Source organism: Solanum dulcamara, chromosome 1 (assembly GCF_947179165.1).
Source record: "Solanum dulcamara chromosome 1, daSolDulc1.2, whole genome shotgun sequence".
In the NCBI taxonomy this organism is placed as follows: domain Eukaryota; kingdom Viridiplantae; phylum Streptophyta; class Magnoliopsida; order Solanales; family Solanaceae; genus Solanum; species Solanum dulcamara.
In genome coordinates, this window is record NC_077237.1 from 89,156,171 (window position 1) to 89,176,042 (window position 19,872).

The 19,872-nt window shown below is 36.2% G+C and overlaps 2 protein-coding genes across 2 annotated transcripts; one reads left to right on the forward strand and one right to left on the reverse strand.

The window, feature by feature from the left end:
* Positions 1–2: 2 nt before the first annotated feature.
* Positions 3–3,794, reverse strand: LOC129884393 (PP2A regulatory subunit TAP46-like). The gene is made up of 9 exons (XM_055958702.1): positions 3,522–3,794; positions 2,753–2,875; positions 2,361–2,447; positions 2,147–2,251; positions 1,865–2,026; positions 1,210–1,245; positions 1,061–1,132; positions 562–842; positions 3–455 (listed from the first exon to the last, which is right to left on the reverse strand). The coding sequence occupies exons 1-9, from the start codon at positions 3,615–3,617 to the stop codon at positions 206–208; spliced, it is 1,212 nt and encodes a 403-aa protein (XP_055814677.1). The 5' UTR covers positions 3,618–3,794; the 3' UTR covers positions 3–205.
* A 1,351-nt stretch (positions 3,795–5,145) lies between these two features.
* On the forward strand, positions 5,146–19,868 carry LOC129884402 (casein kinase 1-like protein HD16). The gene is made up of 16 exons (XM_055958707.1): positions 5,146–5,522; positions 6,877–7,005; positions 7,120–7,193; positions 7,279–7,348; positions 9,957–10,012; positions 10,167–10,238; positions 10,386–10,480; positions 10,564–10,630; positions 10,718–10,847; positions 10,956–11,174; positions 11,264–11,400; positions 14,760–14,934; positions 16,048–16,138; positions 17,931–18,088; positions 19,027–19,215; positions 19,510–19,868. Exons 1-16 carry the CDS (start codon positions 5,436–5,438, stop codon positions 19,567–19,569), a joined length of 1,809 nt encoding a protein of 602 aa, XP_055814682.1. The 5' UTR covers positions 5,146–5,435; the 3' UTR covers positions 19,570–19,868.
* The last annotated feature ends 4 nt before the right edge of the window (positions 19,869–19,872 follow it).

Sequence of the window (19,872 nt, forward strand, 5' to 3'; positions counted from 1 at the left end):
TATTGACATCAATACATTTCCATTAGAACTACTGTACAATACATCAGCCATCTAATTTAGTACATACAGCAAAATCTGCGTATAATTTAGTACATGTAAACTGGAAATAGAACGGGTTTAAACTTGTTGATAAGTTTGGCCTACAACTACAGGAAAGTCTAATTAATTATGTCTTGTATACAACCCCTCCGCTCCAACTGCTTCCTTAACCACAAGGAGTGAGTTTCTTGTTGCCAGCACCACGGGGGTTATCATCCTTCCAGTCATCCCATGCTCTTGCCTTGTCTTGAGCAGCGTCATCATCTTCTTCGTCCTCTTCACCTGGCCTTGACTTTGTGGCATCCCTGTGCCATGAAGAATTTGCTTCTTCCATTAGTTTCACATTCCTCTCTTGCCATTCGTTCATCATGTTCATCTCTGTTAGCCCAGCCTCCTCTATGCTCATGGTTGGTAATCTAGTGTTTAAAATGAAGATGTTATTATTGAGTTCCTCGAAGCTTATTATTTTGTCTTGCAACTTAAGATCATTGGGCATTATCGTTTTTGGTTAAAAGAAAGTACCTATAATGAGGCTGAAAAACCTGTGCTGCTATTTTTTCTCGTTCGGTTGTTGGGTTCCTACCAACAAGACTTGCTGGTCCAAAAATTAAGGGTTGGTGTTTATGTTCGTGCGCCTGTGAAACATTGGCCCTTCCCTCTATGACATCTTGAGCGAAAGTAGCACAGGTGATAGGTGCTGCAGGTTTTGTATAGTGGGCTCGAGCAGCAGCATCACGGTGCCAAGTTTCTACTTTTTCAGTGCGTTCATCAAGTACTAACTGAGAAAATTCTTTCTCCCCGTCCTGCACAAGTAGAGTATGCCATGACGCAAAATTATAAGATAGGCAACAATACTAGAGAAAGTTCAGAGTTGGAAAAGAACCCTGTTGCAGTTAATGTTGTTTCAAGCTGAAAATGCGAGTTGAACACATAAGTTCAAATTGTTATTACAGAACAGAGGCAAGCACAACACTATTGCAAACAGGTCCTGAGAAGAATGCCAATCAACTTAGGTTTGTACCTGAAGCTGTTTTTCCTTAATAGCAGATAACATTTCTTCCTCTTTGCTCAGCATTTCAAGCAGATCAAAAGCCTGTAATGATAGAGATAAGGTAATGGACATACAAAAGAAATATAAGTACTGCCAGAAACTCAAGAGTATGGGCTAACCTTACTGAGGGCCAAGGAGATGGTTGTAAACCATGCCTGCAAATGGTAGTAGTTCCCAATAATCAGATACTTTATGCAAGTGGAAACCAAAACTTGAGTGTAAATTATCAAAAGAACGCAACCAAAAATTACATTACAAACTGGAAATATGTATTTTAGTTAGTTCAATTGAACACATTAAATAACATCTAAAGGATAAATCATGATTCTTTACAGAAATCACATACAAAATGTGGTAGGTTACATCATGGATTCGTCAGCAAATTCTATTGAGAATATTAGAATTGAAAGGTGATCATAGGCTCTTCTTGCAGACAACCCAAGAAGCGAATGACGAATGCCTATGCAAATACAACCAACCATCAATGAATGCTGAATCAGCAAACACGGCTACACCAGTATATGACCTTAACTTACTAAAATAAGAAGAGAGCATAGCCATATAATGAGCAACATTCTCAAACTTCTATGAAATCTTCCATCTTATGATTAACCATTTCTCGAAGGCACTGATTAGTCACATTGAACAGTATGCATGACTTGGCATAAAAGAGCAGGCAACGTAACAGAAGTTGCAACATAGAATAAAAGAAGAGATACAAGGAAAGAAGCGACAGTGCTCATGCACATGACATAAACAGGGATGTTTACTAACCTCCCGTTCTTCTTCGCCATCGTCATCCAACACATCATCTTCTCCAGACTCAACAGGAGTAGACAATGCAGATGCTTTAGTTGATCGCCCACGACGCTCCTTCCGCTCCTTCAATTCTAGTAGTTTTGCCTCAGCAACTCTTTGGCGTTTGAACCGAGCAATCTTTATAACATTATGCATTTAGTAACTCAAATATCCATCCAAGAACAAGAATGAAATGAAAAAAAACTAATAGTAACATTCACAGACAGCTATTCCAACTGAATGTCAACTCCCACCTACCTTCTTAGCTCTACGATCTGCAAAAGTATTAGCTCCACCTTGTTTAGATGTCTCCATCTCCTCGTCAGGAACAAGTTCCATTGTCTCACAAAATGAAATGAATTCCTAGAGAGATTTCCAAAATTATAAAGCCAAGATGTCATTCAACATTAATTCTTACTGTTTGACTTAAAACATAAATGCATCGCATGTTATCAGCTCAGAACAATTCTACCTTTAACTTGGCCTGTGAAGTCTTAAGTACTTTTATCCTGCCATCTTCTGCAATTTTTTCTGTTAGCTCGGCCAGATAGTATGGCACCTGAAACAATGGAACATTAGCTTCAAGGTCTAATAATAATAGCAATAATAACTTCTCCAAAAAAGGACAGCAAAAGAAAAAATTGGGTAGCATTGTAGCTTTCAAAACTACAAGTAAAGCAATATCTCCAACCAAAATGAATGCACACAATTCATACAATTGCTAAAAAGGAAAGCAGTAGCTCCTTTCTTCGTATTTGGATAAAAGAAAATAGGGAAGGAGAATCCCCATTGAGGATACCAAACAAAACTAATATGATAAATTATCGACTATAAGAGGAACATTTACTTATGCAAACCACTTACCAGGATATATTTCAGATTAGCAGTGCTGATATCATCTTTTGTCTCATTGAGCGAGAACAACCCTAATTTACTGACCATTTCCTCGCACTGTCTCAATAGCTCGCAACCTTTCTTGACAAGGTCCTAACATCCACAACCGACACAAAACAAATTAGAAGAGGACTCAGAATTTTAAACTGTCGGGTACACGGCTACAATATAGACATATAGCTCCAAAAATTCATTCAAATTTTATATAGGTACTTTTATTTTATAAAGTTAACATCTTTTATAAACAAGAAATACAAGCAGTAGTATGGAGGGAAAACAAAAATCTGCCCCCTATACCCCTCATGAACTGTCTAAAACATGTGTAATATCCTCCACCTCATTAAGGAAAACATGGATACACCAAAAATAGAAGGTCAATAAACAGTTCATCTTCAAACTCTGGAAAGAGATGCTCGTCTTCAAAGCACCTCTGAAATTCTGATACAAATACAGTATTTTCTCAGCTTACTACAATAATATAAAGGAGCTTTTTGGCACAATTGTTTGAGCTCTGTTTATAAGATCCCTAACCTTCTCAAAAAGACACAAAAATTCATTCTTTAGATACATACATACGGTTTTGTATATAAATATATAGTTCAAAAGCTCGACAAAGTATGTGCAATTGCAATTTCTGCTAGTTTGCTGGATCCGCCTCTTATACAAATACTATTAATCATAAGGAGAAAAAAAAAACTTTCTTTTAGTCGTATTCCACGCCAAAAAAGGCAAAAATTACCTGATCAACGCTGGATTCAGATGCAATGGTATGAATTTTTCGAGCCTGCTCGAATAAAGCTGGCAAAGACATCTCTTGCATCTTCAGTTCCCCCATTTCTGATTGTGTTAGCTTCCAAATCGCAAGAAAAAAAAACTAACAATTACAGATTGGATTTGCGATTTTAATCTGTTGCAGTAAAAATCGTTTGGAAAAAGAAGTGCGATGGGGTTCTGAAAATTGTACGCTTCCGGGCTCCGGCGGATAATGGCATGGGGCTCCATATGTATAAGTTTGTTCATTGAGGGAAACTTCTTCTTCTTTTTTTTTTTAGGAATTAAACATATTCCAAAAAAGGTGAAATATTCCATAAATGCAATTGTGATGTGTAAAAAGTTGATTAAAAGTTAGTAATAATATATGTGAAATTCTAATTAATAATAAAATTCAATCATACCTTATCATTTATTAGTCGTCCGAAATATATGATTATACGTCGTATTAAAACATGATGGATGATTGTAGGTACGTATTTGGTGTCTTGTGTAATAAGAATTTTGTGTCACCAAGCTTTAAAAGGTATTTTTTTTAAAAATGACAGTTAGATCAACTATGTTATATAGGCAGAATATTGGTTGGTTAAGATCTAGCATGTCCATACGGCGAAAGTAAAAGAAATGAGGATATTAAGATGAATGTATAAGCATACCAGGAGTTGAAGAGTGATAGGACAAGAATTAAGATATACAGGATAAGGTGGAATGTCTTCCATGGAGATATACAGGATAAGGTGGAATGTCTTCCATGGTAGACAAGATGAAGAAAGGGAGTTTGGGTTGATTTAGGCATGGGTAAAGGAGATACAAATACATCCCAATAAGTAGGTTGTGCGGGGTTGACTATGGTTGATACAAGGAGAGATAGAGGCAAATCGAAAATGTATTGGAGAGAAGTGATTAAATGACCATGACACAAGTAACTCACCTATGACATGATCTTATTACATAGGAAGACACGGAGCTTGAAGCTTAGGATTGAAGACTAATAGTTAATCGAGGATTATCTAATTTTTCTATCACTGATGTTATTATTACTATTGTACTAGCTTATTTTTAGATTTTCGTATTACTTATTGTTTTCTTTGTTTCGATTATTGTATTATTTGTTGCTTGCTAGTGTTCTCTTCTTCGTTGTTCTTTTAGTATGATGACTTTTTGATTGTTATAATTGCTTTATATGCTTGATCTTCGATATGTGTGACTTGATCTATTTATTAAAATATGTGAAGTAGAAGTAAAATTGCATAAACACCATCCTCTTCATGCCTCAATTATAAAATTACACTTAGCATATTATTATTATTATTGAAATATGTCATCAAACCACCAAATGTCATTAGATTTCATAATATCACAAAATGTATTTATATTGCCTCAAAATAACATAACTAAGTCCATCGATTACTTTTTTAAAAAATATACTTATATGTAAAAGTAAAACTAGAATATTGAGACACTTGATAAATATAATTAAGAGAGATATGTCACCAAACTCAAAATTCCAAAAAGTTGAGGTACCAAAACTATTTCCAAATGTAATTTGACCAAAAACGAATGAATAAGCGCCCCCGACAGTCGCCTACACTTTTGCTGATATTTCTTCAACAAACCCTAGCATCAAAATCTCTTCAAATCTTACTATTCATTCCTCTTTTTGTTTTTGCTGTATTTTTTTCGATTGCTATTGAAAACTTGTTGAAGAATTCAAATGATGAATTTTGAAGTGAAAATATAGATGATGGTTAGTTTGGGTTTTGTTCTACTTGCATTGGTAGTAAACAACGTTAATGCCAGTAGCTGTTGAAAAAGAGTAAAAAGTTTCATAAAGACCTGTGCTGCTAAGGTAAAAGCAGAGGCAGAAGAGTTTGAAGAGAAAATGGGGGATCAGACTGGTGGATTGAGTGCTAATAACAAAGGAACTGAACAAGAAGATGATGGTAAAAACTCGCCTATCCCTAAGAAGGTGGGTTCTTTTCGATTTCATTGTATACATGATTGCTTTAACGATTGGTTTCTGAGCCAACTTGTCTATTAAAGCAAACAACCATAAGGTGTAAACCTGCACAGAGATGAGGCAATGGGCTCAATGGCTCATTCAGGATTTTCACAAAGTGGGTTCGAAAAATAAAAATGTTAATCCATGCTTTGAACTTGTAAACTCAGTGTGAATTTTGAACCCGGCATACCTCTAGTCTTGTGTTCATTACATAAAAAGTAAAAAAAATTACCTTAGATATACATGCTCATTCCGGTGGCCGATCTAAGATTTTCACTAAGTGGGCTCTAAAAATAAAAATGTAGTTCTTGGTAGTTGACTCTTGAAACCACAAGGTGAATGTTGACCCCCCAAACTACTAAGCCAACTGCAAGTCTTGTGATCAGAAGATTCAAAATCTAATATATGTACATAAAAAAAAACCCTTATATTAGACAGTGTAATAATAAAAAAATAACCTTAGATATAAAATGTAGTTTTTTGTTGAGGGGATTTGGATGAACACCCTCTCGCCCCTTAGATCCACCCCTGGCTACCTCCTATCAATATAGGTACATGATAACTCTGCTTACCAAGACTTAGACAGAAGAGAAGAAGTTGCCTAGCTTTTTTCATATATTTGAACCTTGGTCTCTAAGTTTTTAATCCACTTCATTGACCTCTTTACGACTTGGGTGCTAATTATTCTTAATGTTGTGGCAAGTGATGTCTAATATGGCTTGTCAAAATTATTTTATCGTGCGAATCAGTATAAATTAATTAAATATGCCCACTCCCTAGTTAGCCGGGGACAGCTAATGAATTGTTGGTATTCATTGGTTAATTAAAGTTTTACTATTTGTACAATGGCTGTCAACCTATTGTTATCCTCCGACATGTGAATCTCGAATAGGCCGATTAATTATTTTATTTAGCATGTGCTTTTGTATGATTGAGTGAACAAAGAGAAACTTTTCTCAATTAGGAATCATTATCATCAAATTCCAAACATAGTATTATGTCGTTCTCTTGTGCCTTGTTCTGATTATATTTGTCACTTTAGATTAGTTACAAGCCTGTGATTCCCTGCCTGGATTAAGTGTATACCTGTATTGGTAGCTCATTCTTTAGGGTGGTGATTCTAGTTAATTTCGTGATTGTGATAAATTTAAGGAATGAAGACAGAAGCATCGTATTTGTATGAAGGTCACTTATGAATTGAATTGCTTGCATTTGGATTTTCTGTAATTGCAAGTTAACCATTTTCTGCTTTGATGAATCCAGCAGGGATTAAACTGTAAAGTGAACTTATCTATTGTTTCTGCTTGGATTTGACTTTCAGGTGAAAGTTGGAATGTCGCCAGTTTATCAGGTTGAAAGGAAGTTAGGTAAAGGTGGTTTTGGTCAGGTCTTTTTGGGTCGTCGTCTTTCTGGTGGAACTGAACCTTCAAATGGTCAAGGGGCTGTTGAGGTATGTACTTGGTTCTTCCTCCTCCCTTTCCCCTCTCACTTCCTATGCTAGACAATTTGTTTTCCACAAGTAATATAAGGGTTTAACTCTTGCTGATTTATCTTATGGCTCCAGGTTGCACTGAAATTTGAGCATATGAAAAGCAAAGGCTGTAACTATGGTCCTCCACATGAGTGGCAAGTTTATAAGTATGGATATGGACCTCTTTTGGAGTGAATGAGTGCTCATGTTGGAATATGATTCTGACTGGACTAAACTTGTTTTGTTGAGCAGTACTCTTGGAGGGAGCCATGGAGTGCCTAGCGTGCATTATAAAGGGAGGGTAGGAGACTATTACGTAATGGTATGTGTAGTAAAGTTATACTTTTTTCCATTAATTGTGTAGTAGAATTATGCTTCTGCGGTTAATATTAATTGACATAACTGTAAAGATTGGCAAATTATAGCTTTAAAAGGTTTAGTTGGCCTCTGAGTTAGAAAGTCAAAAAAACTGTTGACTGGTGGAAGTCAATGTTGCACCCCAAAACGGACAACGTGGCCGGCACTCAGTGCATACCAACTTGCACCAAGCAAACTATTTTAGCATAATACATACCCCATCTTGTATTAACATAATATACTTCATTAAATTAATAACAACATTAATTATGAGAGTAATAATGTGAACTCCATTAACGATCAAAGCGTAAACTAGACATAAGTTGAAATGCCGTTCACTATACTGTATGAGTATCCATCCAAAGTAATACAAATCCTATATGGAGCCTCTATGACGCTACAAATGAAATTATATAGTTGCGAGGTTAGCCAGCAGCCCAGCACTGTACAAAAATATAGAACGAAAATTTAGTGATCCCACTAGTCCAAAAGTGGGCTCACCAAAAGAATGAAGCTGCAAGAACTCTAGCCCATACACTGACAGCCTTGAACTTGACTGTTTGCTAAACCTAACACCATTTAAACAAACAATGCTTGAGTATAGAAATACTTAGATATGCGTCATAGCCAAACCACTCATGGTGGCACAAGAGTTTTGCAAAGAAAATTATAATAAATGCATAAAAGGAAATAAGTCAAATTGGCATTAATTTATCAAATCATTTAATAGAAACATTTCAATTATCAGACATTGAATGAAATCATGTCAATTGACAAAACAATATATAAAAGCATCAATTATGACTTTTTGCCGACTTCAATCTTCTTAAGTCAAGAATTGACAAGTGTTGCATTTTAAACAATGTCAATAGTCTTATGTCATAAATAAGTATATGTAATGTGTATATATTATATATTATAATATATTATAATCAAGTTCCTTTACTCATAAGAAAGTATCACACTTATTAATTACTTTTATAATTATGTCAAACAATCACAATTTTATCATGGAGCAAACCATGCAAACTTGTCTCGCACGTGCATGAAGTCTCATTTAAATCATTGCTTTCAAGACATGAAATAACTGGAAACACAAGAAGCTCAACATGCCTCTAATAGCTCCAAAATTTCCTAACGTGAGCTCCAAATAACATACTACGATGCTATCCTTCGGGATGGCCCCGTGGTTTGGGCTTGGGACTTCCATGTTGGAGGTCACAAGTTCGAAAAACCCTTGCCAGCAAAAGCATGAGGTTTTCCTTCTTGGTCGAGCTCGTCGCACCGGGTTTGCCTAGTGCGGGTTGTTTCTCCTATGTGGTTTGCGAGCTATTGCATAGGAGCGGGGGTTTTACCCTATGCACACCCAAAGGATGGTGGCTGCGGGTTTTCCTTGTCATAAAAAAAATACTACGATGCTCCAAATCAATTCAAACAATGCCAACTGTCAATATCTACATTTAGATATCCCAAAGCATATTCAACAATATATTTTGGTACCCATTTAGGGCTTACAAGTTGGCTACAAATCCCCCAACAACTTCAAATTGTCTCATAGGCTCTTTTCTTAACCTATTAAATTTTATTTCATAGTATAATAATCATTTGAGGTCATTAATAACAACTACATTCAATGCCCAATATCATCAAGGCACCATTAACCTTCTTCTTTAATTTAGCCCTAACTTGAACATAACCCATTTCAAGACTTTGCATAGAACTTCAATTAATACTTCACAACACCTTCAAAATACTCTATCCGTAATTATATTAAAAAATGGGGTGAAGATTTTCGCTCTTTCAAATCAAGCCCTAACTTGAGTTTTTATAGGTGTTCTTGAAGTTCTTATTAGAATCTAAGTAAACCAAATCTATAATGACGTTAATATAGGCGTTAACTAATTTTAGTTAACACAAAGAATTAGACAAAACTTACCTTCAGTTGCTTTATATGAGATTGACCATAAATTCTAGCATTTGTTCCACACCTAGCAATCTCTTTGGCTTTGCAAACTGGAAATTGTGGATTTAAAGGGGAGCATAAAAGGGCTGAATCTTTGAGCCCCACTTAATGAAAATATTTTGATCTTTTTATATCCTTTTCTAGACTCAAACTAAAATTTTTAATTTTATAAGCTAAAGTCTCGTCATTCCCTATTTATCCTCTTTCCCGTAATTCTCTTGGCAGAATCCTTTTCTTCACTTATAACATTGTATTATTGGCATAAAATTCATCTCATGCTTGTATGTGCCAACAACTTTGGCAATTCATTTTCAATTTTGGTGCCATGGGGTGCGATGCCTGCACCGTATAAATTTCCAATTCTTTGCCCTTTTGTGTTTCCTTTCCATTTTCAACACAAGTAAATATTCACACTCCATCTATGTACTTCTGACCAATTATATAAGTATTAACATGTCCGTTGTAATTTCTCAAGCATCATCGTTGCACAAAACAATAATTCAAATTTTTGTTAGCTCGCCTTAAGGTATTGTGGATACTGGTCATGTATTATTTGCGTTGTGTTCATGTAAGTATGCACGACACCTATTGACCACATTATTCTATGCAGGTTATGGACATGCTAGGGCCTAGCTTATGGGATGTATGGAATACCTCTGGACAGGCGTAAGTATCTACTGCTTAGTTGCTCAGCGAGCTCTTTTTTCCTCCATTATCATGCATGTCATTAGCTTTTCTTTGTATAGTGAGTATTCAGATGTAAAGTTGGACCACAAGCAATAGAACGTAAGATCTTCATTAAGCTTTTCTATTATTTCAGGATGTCTGCAGAAATGGTAGCATGTATTGCAGTTGAGTCTCTGTCAATTTTAAGCATAATGCATGCACAAGGGTATGAAATGCTCTTTTCTTGTTACAACTACTATTATTATGTCCAATCTAATTGTCCAGCTGTTGGTTTGATAATTTATGTTAATGCTTTTGAACTTTACTGCTAGATGCAAGTATCTTTTCTATTGATTGTTGTTCTCGACTGCAGTTATGTGCATGGAGATGTAAAGCCAGAGAACTTTTTGCTTGGTCAGCCATCAACATCGCAGGAGAAGAAGTTGTTCCTTGTTGACTTGGGACTAGGTAAGAGCATTGATTTTACTGTAATATCATAGTGATTATAGATTCGGTATTCTGTTAATGTTTTCCTAACAACCCAATTACAGCAACAAAGTGGAGAGAGAATGTGAAAGGTCCGCATGTGGTATATGATCAGCGACCTGACATGTTTAGGTCAGTTATATGTAGTGTTATCCTTGGCCATAATTTTGATCTCTGCCATTTGTTCTGCTTATCAACCTTTTGTGAATGAACTTCTAGAGGGACTGTTCGGTATGCAAGTGCTCATGCGCACTTGGGAAGAACTGCTAGTAGAAGAGATGATCTGGAATCACTTGCATATACACTCATTTTTCTTCACCGAGGCAGGTTGCCATGGCAAGGATTTCAGGTATCTGTACTAGCTTTTCTCGAGTTTAATGAACTGCAGTGCAGGCAGTTGTTCCTGTCAACTTCCATCTCATCCTATTATCACAATTTTTTGTTCTGAACATCTTAGGGAGATAACAAATCGTTTTTGGTCTGCAAAAAGAAGATGGCAACGTCTCCAGAAATGCTTTGCTGTTTCTGTCCATCACCTCTGCGAGAATTTCTCGATATAGTAATAAACATGAAATTTGACGAAGAACCTAATTATTCGAAGTTAATCTCTTTATTTGGGAGCTTGCTTGGACCTGATCCTGCTATAAGGCCAATTAACACTGATGGTGCCCAAAAGGTGGTATTTTTCATGTCTCACTAACTTTGCTTATTTAATTGGACTTCCGTATTTTGGCTATATATAATCTCATCATGCTATTATTGTAGATTCTTCAAGTTGGCCAAAAGCGGGGGAGATTAAATATAGAGGAGGATGAAGAGCAGCCTAGAAAGAAGGTTCGCGTGGGAGTTCCTGCAACACAGTGGATTTCGATTTACAATGCCAGAAAGCCCATGAAACAGAGGTGGAAATTTCGTTTCATATTATGTCTTCTCTTTGCAAAGCAATTGAATTGTGACCTACATGTTGAAATTACAGTGGTCAGTGGATTCTATATTTTTCTTTCTGTTAGTCCCTTTTTTATAAGGTAAGTATAATTTTATTAAGATAGTACCTAGAAGGTACTTCAATACAGTACAAAAAGAAATTAGTGTAACTTGTTACATCTTTTGACATTATGGAATCCAAAAAAAATGTTCCACATTTTCTATCCTACGCTCCTTGCACCATGAAGGCAGACTATGGATACAATTGGATTTAACTACATATAAATGTTGTTTTCTTTCTTCAGAATCTCTTCTTCCTCCAGCCAAATACTCCACACGATGCACAATGGGATAGTCTTACAAATCTGTTTCAGCTTGCAGTACCTTTTACTTTCTAATTTTTTTTGTTCCTTTAGTGGTAACATCTTCAATTGTACATCTTCGGAAAAATTTCTTTGATTCCTTTTTTTCTGCAAATTGGGGGTAGGGCTATCTCATGGGTGGTGTGGTATAAAGACTGGTTATTGATTTTGCTATTGCAAATTTCATTTAGGCTGATGATGCTGTGATCAGGGAGACATGTTCTATTTTGAATTAAAACATGGCTTGGGGCATTGCTTTTGGATTTGCAGATTAGATATTGTTGATGCATATTGTTTCAACATGTCATTTAAATTTTGTTTGTTGTTTGGAAAAATTCAATGAAACTCAGAGATTGACTATATGTCGCACATCGTATTGGAGTGGAGTAGATGAAATGGAGGCTCGCATCAGTGGTACTGTGTGATAAGAATATGTCACAAAGGCTTAAATGTAAGTTCTACAAAGTGGTGGTTAGACTTACATTGTTGTATGTATATGTGGTAGCGTGCTGACCAATCAAGAACGCTCACGTTCAAAAGATGAAGGTAGCCAAGATGAGGACGCTCAGGTGGATGTGTGGGCATACTGGGAGAGATAGGATCAGGAATAGAGTTATACAAGACAAGGTGAGAGTGGCTCCTGTGGCGAATAAGATGAGGGAAGCAAAGACAGATAGTTTGGGCATGTGAGGAGGAGGTGCATGAAGGTGTTAGAGGTTGGCTATAGCAGGTTTAAGGAGAGGTAGAGGTAGGCCTAATATGAATTGGGGGTGGGTGGTTAGACAGAACATGACACACATCTTTAGTTTATTGAGAACATTATTTTAAATTGGAAGGTACGGAGGTCAAGGATTAGGGTTGAAGGGTAGCAAGTAGCTGGGTGTTTTCGTACTTTTATGTGGTAGAGGTAGGAGGCTAGTCTCCTCAGCTCATCTTTCCCTTATTCATTAGTGTTGGTATTTGTGTGGTATCTTTTTCTTCCTTTTTACTACCCATAACCCACTTGTGGGACTACACTAGGTATATTGTTGTTATTTGGAAAAATTATTGACATTTTATGCATAAAGTTTGCTGTACTTGGAAATAAGCTTTCCAGTCTTCAGGTTCTCTTGTTTAAATTTAGTTATTCAGCACAAATGCAATTGATAATTCTTTTTTGATTGTTAAAAGTTGTAATATTGATAATCAAACTACCAGAAGGTGTCTTATTTTTTTTTGTACATCCTGCTCTTAGTTTCGTTATTCAGCACATATGCGATTTGGAATATTTCTTTTTTGATCGTTGAAGGTTGTAGTATTGATAATCCAGCAACCAGAAGGTGCTGCAGATTGTGCGATTAGGCTCGTTTCCTTTGCTTCAATTATTGTACTATTTGGTGGTGTTGTTCTTTTCTCCATTATTTTCATCATGACTTCTTCACTACTGTATTCCCTGTTCATACCTACTTTGGAATGCTTTACTTGAGCTGAGGGTCTTCGGAAACAACCTCTCTACCTTCATGAGATAGGATTAAGGTTTGCATACACACCACTTTTCCCAGACCCCACAAGAATACACTGGGCATGTTGTTGTTGTTATCCTACTCTACTCTTAGGCTCTGACCATATATGTTAAGTAATTGAGGCAGAATTTTAATAGTTCATATTATATTTTTATGTCACTTGAGTTTTGGGTGGTATGTATTGTGTAAAGTCGTAAGATTGTCCTCTATTTCAGAGATAAAGATATCTGTATTAGGAAATTTGGTAGATTTTCCGGAATCAAGGAGCCTACTGTTGCTTGTATAGAGTCAATGTATCCAAGAGTTGTATTATCGATTTTTAAGAACTTCTATAAACCTAGATAATTTAGTTGGTGTTTTGGGAAAACTCTTTTGTCGCTGGTCGTCCTTGACTTCTTGTTATGACTTTTCTTCAGCTTTCAACAATTTCCAAAAAAAAAGGAAAGGAACTCGCTTTCCTTCAGCTTTAGAGATTTTATGTGTAGTAGCACTCCGTTTCATCATAAGATGCCACTTGGCATTAACTTCTCTCTCCGCAATATTTTTTGTTCATTGCCTTTGGAAAAAGATAGGGAAATTTTTTATTAGTTTAGGAATGTCTTTATATGAATTTCGTTGCGGAGACGCTTGATGATCTTGTGCTGCAGTTATTTGATATATTAACTTGAGCAGTATATGTGTTCTCACAAATTTTAACAACAATTTCCCTTAAAAGTGTGAAGTATCATGATTGGGTAAACTATATGACTTATTGGTCTATTTAGGCCACATGGAACTTTAAATTATATGATAAGAAATGCACTGCATCCTGATTAAAAGAAATAATTACGGGCTGCCACTATATGTGTTTAAGAGGCTAGATATGGTTACTAGAGAATATTGTAGCTACCTAAAAGGCGTTATTACTTGGTGACGTCACATCAACATCTTTGTTCAAAAAGATTACATGACTTTGTCCTTAATTTTGTGACTGGTAATCAGGAGTTGTCCTGGGAACATATAGAGGATTGGGTGTTTTTTGTAGAGAACCATATTCCTTTGTACGTTCTTTACTGTTTGGTATACTTCTTGTATACAGCCATTTTGGCTTTTTGATTTATGAAATGAAATTGTTTACCCGATAAAAAAAATGGTTTGACATTTTCAAGGATAGCATCTTGTGGTTGTAACTTCTCCACTGCTGTTACTCTTCAAGGATGACTTTTCCCCGTTATTTTCAGCATGATTTCTCCACTACTGTATTTTCTTTCCAATACTTGTTTTTGATATGCGTTACTTGAGCTGAGGGCCTCTCGGAAACAATTTCTCTGCTTTCACCAAGGTAAGGGGTATGTTGTTGTTAAATCTTGTGGCTACTCTCCTTGCTTTTAGGAGTGAGTCCTTCTTTGTTCAGTATATGGTGGTGATTGTAGATAATGTACTTGTTTTTGTGTATGCAAGTGCACTACATAATGCAATGTATCTTGTTTTTAGGTACCATTATAATGTAACAGATACAAGGCTGGCAGAACATGTGGAGAAAGGGACCGAAGATGGATTATATATAAGTTGTGTGGCATCTTGCTCCGGCTTTTGGGCTATTATCATGGATGCTGGAACCAATTTCACAAGTCAAGTTTATGAGCTATCACCATTATTTTTGCACAAGGTAAATGTGAATAACCATTCATTCCACATTACAAATGGATCCTTCATTTGCCATGTTACATGTACACATATCGAATGATATGACGTTAGTGTATGGCAGTGTTGTGAAAGGTGATCGCCTTGTCGCCAATGGCGAGAGGCAACCCTTCATCGCCTATTAGCTTTGTGGTGAGGCGATCTTCAAAAGGTGATGCCATGGTGACAAAGGCGAGAAAGGCGTCGCCTTTGTGTTTTCTTAAAAAAAAGGGCAACCAATTTAAGGTTTAAAAGTTAAAAGGTAATTTTAGGGTTTTCTTTCCAAATTTGCATAGTTGCACTCTTAGAATGCTGCTGCGACCAACCAGTCTACTCGACTAGATTTCTCCGGCGACTAGCCAGACTTTTCCGACGACTCCAAAGTCGTTCAATACGTATTTCTTCTTTTCTTCTTCTAATTTCTTCTTCCTCTGTTTCTTTTTCCTTCTTCTTCAGAGTTACTTCTAGCTCTGTTTTTTTTCTCACTGTTTTGACTTTTGTTTTTCTCTCGTACTTGGATCAGTGACTTTCGAGTCGAAGGTCTTTCGGAAACAACCTCTCTATCTCAATGAGGTAGTGGTAAGGTCTGTGTACATACTACCCTCCCCAGACCCCACTTGTGGGATTTCACTGGGTTGTTGTTGTTTTGACTTTTGTCTTTTTTTTTCTCATTCAAGTTCTAGACTTTTAGTATGTACTATCAATTTTCATTTTTTGAATTGAAATATTTGTTAATATGTTATTGTCATTGAGATTTTGACTATTGATATATGCAATTAAATATTTTAATTTTTTGGTATTAATTAGCGCCACATTGCAAAAAGGTGAGCGCCTTGCGGCTCGCCTCGCCTTGTGGCGAGGCAGACCCTTGTCGCCTTTCGCCGTCCAAAACACTGGTGTATGGTACTTGGATATATTCTTCAAAATACAATAAATTTTTGCCAAAAGCGACACGTATCCCTGTCAAATACTTTCACTCAACCATAACCTGTGTATTGTATCCGAGTACATGTATGATGTAACATAGTTCTTAATGCACTTCACTGCTGCTTCAACTTGATAATTAATCTATGTTGTTCTTGTAATGCAATTTTTACAGGAGTGGATTATGGAACAGTGGGAGAAGAACTATTATATTAGTTCTCTTGCTGGTGCCACCAATGGAAGCTCTCTTGTTGTAATGTCAAAAGGTGTGTTCTCTAATTTCTGCAGGTTGATCCTTTGTGCTAAATTTTGATAGGTATTACACTGTTCCTGCAGTGTTGTCAAAGCCTAGCATAAGCCCTAAAACTCGGTGCAAAGCAGGCTGAGTGCTTCGCCTTGCTTAGATGGTACTTTAGAGCAGTCACCAAGGTGCTAATGCATACTGCTTAATACCAATAGGCTTGTTCTGAAGAGGCGACACTAAACAATAAACGTTTCACTTAATTATAATTGTTTTAATTCCTTGCCCATGTAATTGTTATTTGTGCTTATAACTTTTTTTGATGAAGTAATAATTTTTTATTAATAATGTGGGCGTGGAAACACCCATATACAAGAAGTATACCAAAAAGTAGAAAACCTACAAAAAGAGATATGGTTCTCTATGAACGACACCAAATTTTCTATACATAAAGAAACCTGACTGGTGCACTAAAAGGAAGTAAGAGGTAAGAGTCTATTTCTCAATTGTGCAAAGTTCATCTCAGTGTCTTCAAAATCTCTCTTGTTTCTCTCTGCAAATGACCAACATGAGAGCTAGTGGAGCAACATTTCATGGCCTGGGTCTTCTCTTTCACATGTTGCGATTCCAAGTGAACATGAAATCTTTCACAGTTCCTGGCAAAACCCAATATATTCCAAACCAACATAAGATTTCCCACCATACTCAATGCTACCCGATTATGAAGGAGAAGATGATCAACATCTTTGTCCGAGTCCTTACATGTAAAATACTCCTCTTGTTTCTAGCCAAAATCACCCATCTTGTTGCTAGTGAAGCGAAGAAACGCACCTTTCTCGGAACTTTTAGAATTCAAATCAATCTACGTGGAAATGAAACCTCTTTCATAACCTATCCATCATGCTACTTAGTGCCTTCCATAACTAGTATGAACAACATAGGTGATAATAAATCACCTTGTCTCAAATCTCTCAAACTACTGAGAAAGCCACACAAATGGCCATTCACAAGAATCTAGTACCTTACTGTGGAAATGTAATATCTATTCCCGTTTCTTCATCTACCTCCAAAACCCATCTTAAATATAATGGAGTCCAGAAAATCCTAGCCATAAACCTTCTCTAGATCCAATTTGCACGACACACATGGTACTCTTTTCTTCTCGTATCTACCACTTCATTTGCCACTTAAGTATTTAGAATTTGTCTACCTTCCACAAAAGCATTTTGCGAGGTTGTCACTTGATTAAAAAAACATTTTGCGAGCTCGACACAGTCTCTTCTAAGACCTTACGTCTGTGGGAAAGTACTTGAATAATTTGTAGATGCTCCTCCCTAGACTAATTGGTCTATCACCCTTGCCTTCTGCCCCCTCCCAATAATACTTGTTTATCAACCACCTACTTAATACAAAAATGTATCATGATGAGAATCAAAACAGTCATATGAATCTTCCATTTCGGGCTGTAGTTTATTGAATGAATGTGCCAGTTTGGTACCACCATTTTGGCATTGAGAGATAATTGGCTGTTGTTGATACATAGAGACCTGCATAAACTACATACATTATCTGCGACGCACGTGCACACACGCTAACAGTGTATGTATGTGTGTGTATATGCATGCATGTATACTTAAGTGTGTGCATGCACACACAATGAGTAACATTGTAAACCTGAATGGATTGAAGGCCTTTTTTCCCATCTCAGTGGCAAAATGAGAATTTTGTTGTTGAAAGCTTTACCTTTATAGCTTTCGGCTCTAGGTAATGGACATCCTTTAAAAAAGAATGTTAAAATCGTTAGTTTGTATTTGCAGGCACACAGTTCAGTCAGCAGTCTTATAAAGTAAGTGAGTCATTCCCATTCAAGTGGATAAGCAAGAAGTGGAAAGAAGGGTTCAATGTAACCTCCATGGCAACTGCTGGAAGTAGGTGGGCGGTTGTTATGTCTCGCAATTCAGGTGTCAGTAACCAGGTTGTTCCTCTTATCTTTGTCTGCATTTTTGTGATCATCTCTTCTAGCCCACTTCATCTTATTTTCATTAGTATCTTTACTGTAACAATATAAGCCTAGGCTTGAGAGGAGGAGGCTATCCATATCTTAATTTTTTTTTCTTTTCTTTTTCCGACAGTTGTTGAAAGATCGTTAAATTATAAGAGATCTATTCTGGAATTTTGCTAGAGAACAAAATAGTAATGTTAGGAAACTTATATTTGGTACAAGGAATAAAGGAGTAATTGTTACTCAATGGTTGAGCGAAAACACAAATGAGTGATGGGGCCTACAGGGCTTTAAGCATAAAGCGAGACAAAGGGTTTCTTCGAAGTGAAGTGCCTAATTTATCCATATACAAAAGTTGCAAAACATATCAGTGCTTATGACGTCAAGCTGGAATTACAACTACTACTATTTTTTGGTAAATAAACTAAAATTTCTAGCTTTGATATTAAGTATATAGTATAGGCAATATGTAGCAACTCAAATTAAGTATCATTAGAAGTAATCTTGAAAAGGGGCCAGAGTAGGATAATTTTAATGGCAAAATTGGTGATCAATTTTTTCAATTAATAAACCATAAGAAATAATTAGTACTTTTGATCATTTGATTTCATAATAATCACCTTTAGTAACTCTACTAATTGAGTTGATGAGACAAACAAAAGAGAAGTCCATCAGAAGTAGCAGAGTATCCTTCTAAACAAAATTTACCTTAATGTAATTTTTTCTTTTTAGTAGGTGCCTTACTTTTTGTCCCTCCCATTTTTATCAAACCATTTTTATCAAAAGCGCATGTGTCTCTATGATGTTACTTTTAACTTGGTTTCATCTATCTCCCCGCCCTTTGTTTTATCATGCACTCTGCACTCATACTAGCTTATGATGAAGTTGCTTTCTTTCTTTTTTCCGGATAGGTAGTGGAACTTGATTTTCTTTATCCAAGTGAAGGCATTCATAAACGCTGGGACGATGGTTATCGTATTACAGCAACAGCTGCTACGTTAGATCAAGCTGCTCTTATCCTGAGTGTGCCTCGACGAAGGCCTGGTGATGAGACTCAGGAGACATTGAGAACATCTCAATTTCCAAGCACACATGTTAAGGTAATATAGGTAACTTGTAATGTGGAATGGTGTTATCATCTGATTTAGCTGAGTATATCTAGTAGAGCTTAGGTACATATACTGACAGAAAATTCATAATCTTGTATTTAATTTCTTCAAAAAGTTAATTTTTTCATGGTTGCATTATGAATAATATTTGCAGTCTCTATGTAGGTAAACCTTCAGTTTAAAGGGTTATTACATGCGACCAATGTAAATTTTTTTTTTGGTTATTATGTGAGTGAGTAATTTGTGTTTTAATGCGCCTTTTTTCTTCTTCTTTTTTTTGTGCAGGAAAAATGGGCAAAAAATCTTTATCTTTCCTGTCTGTGCTATGGACGAACTGTATCTTGAGATGATGCAAAATCTGTCGTTGGACGTTTTCCGTCACCCCTTTTTTAATTGTTATCTTCTGTTTTCTAGTTCTCTCATTGTCAATTGTAAAAAGTGGTTGATAGGCTAAATGCTTCAATTGTTATGCGTAGTAAATTTTAGTATGGTGGCACTTGCTTCTTTTAGCTTGCTTGAATAGTGCTGTGTTTTGGTAAACTTTCTTGTCTCTTGTGTATATACAGTTAACTGCACAAAATTACAAATTTGGGAATCTTTTATATCGATTCTGGTCAGTGCAAGTCATTTCATTCCAATATGTATATC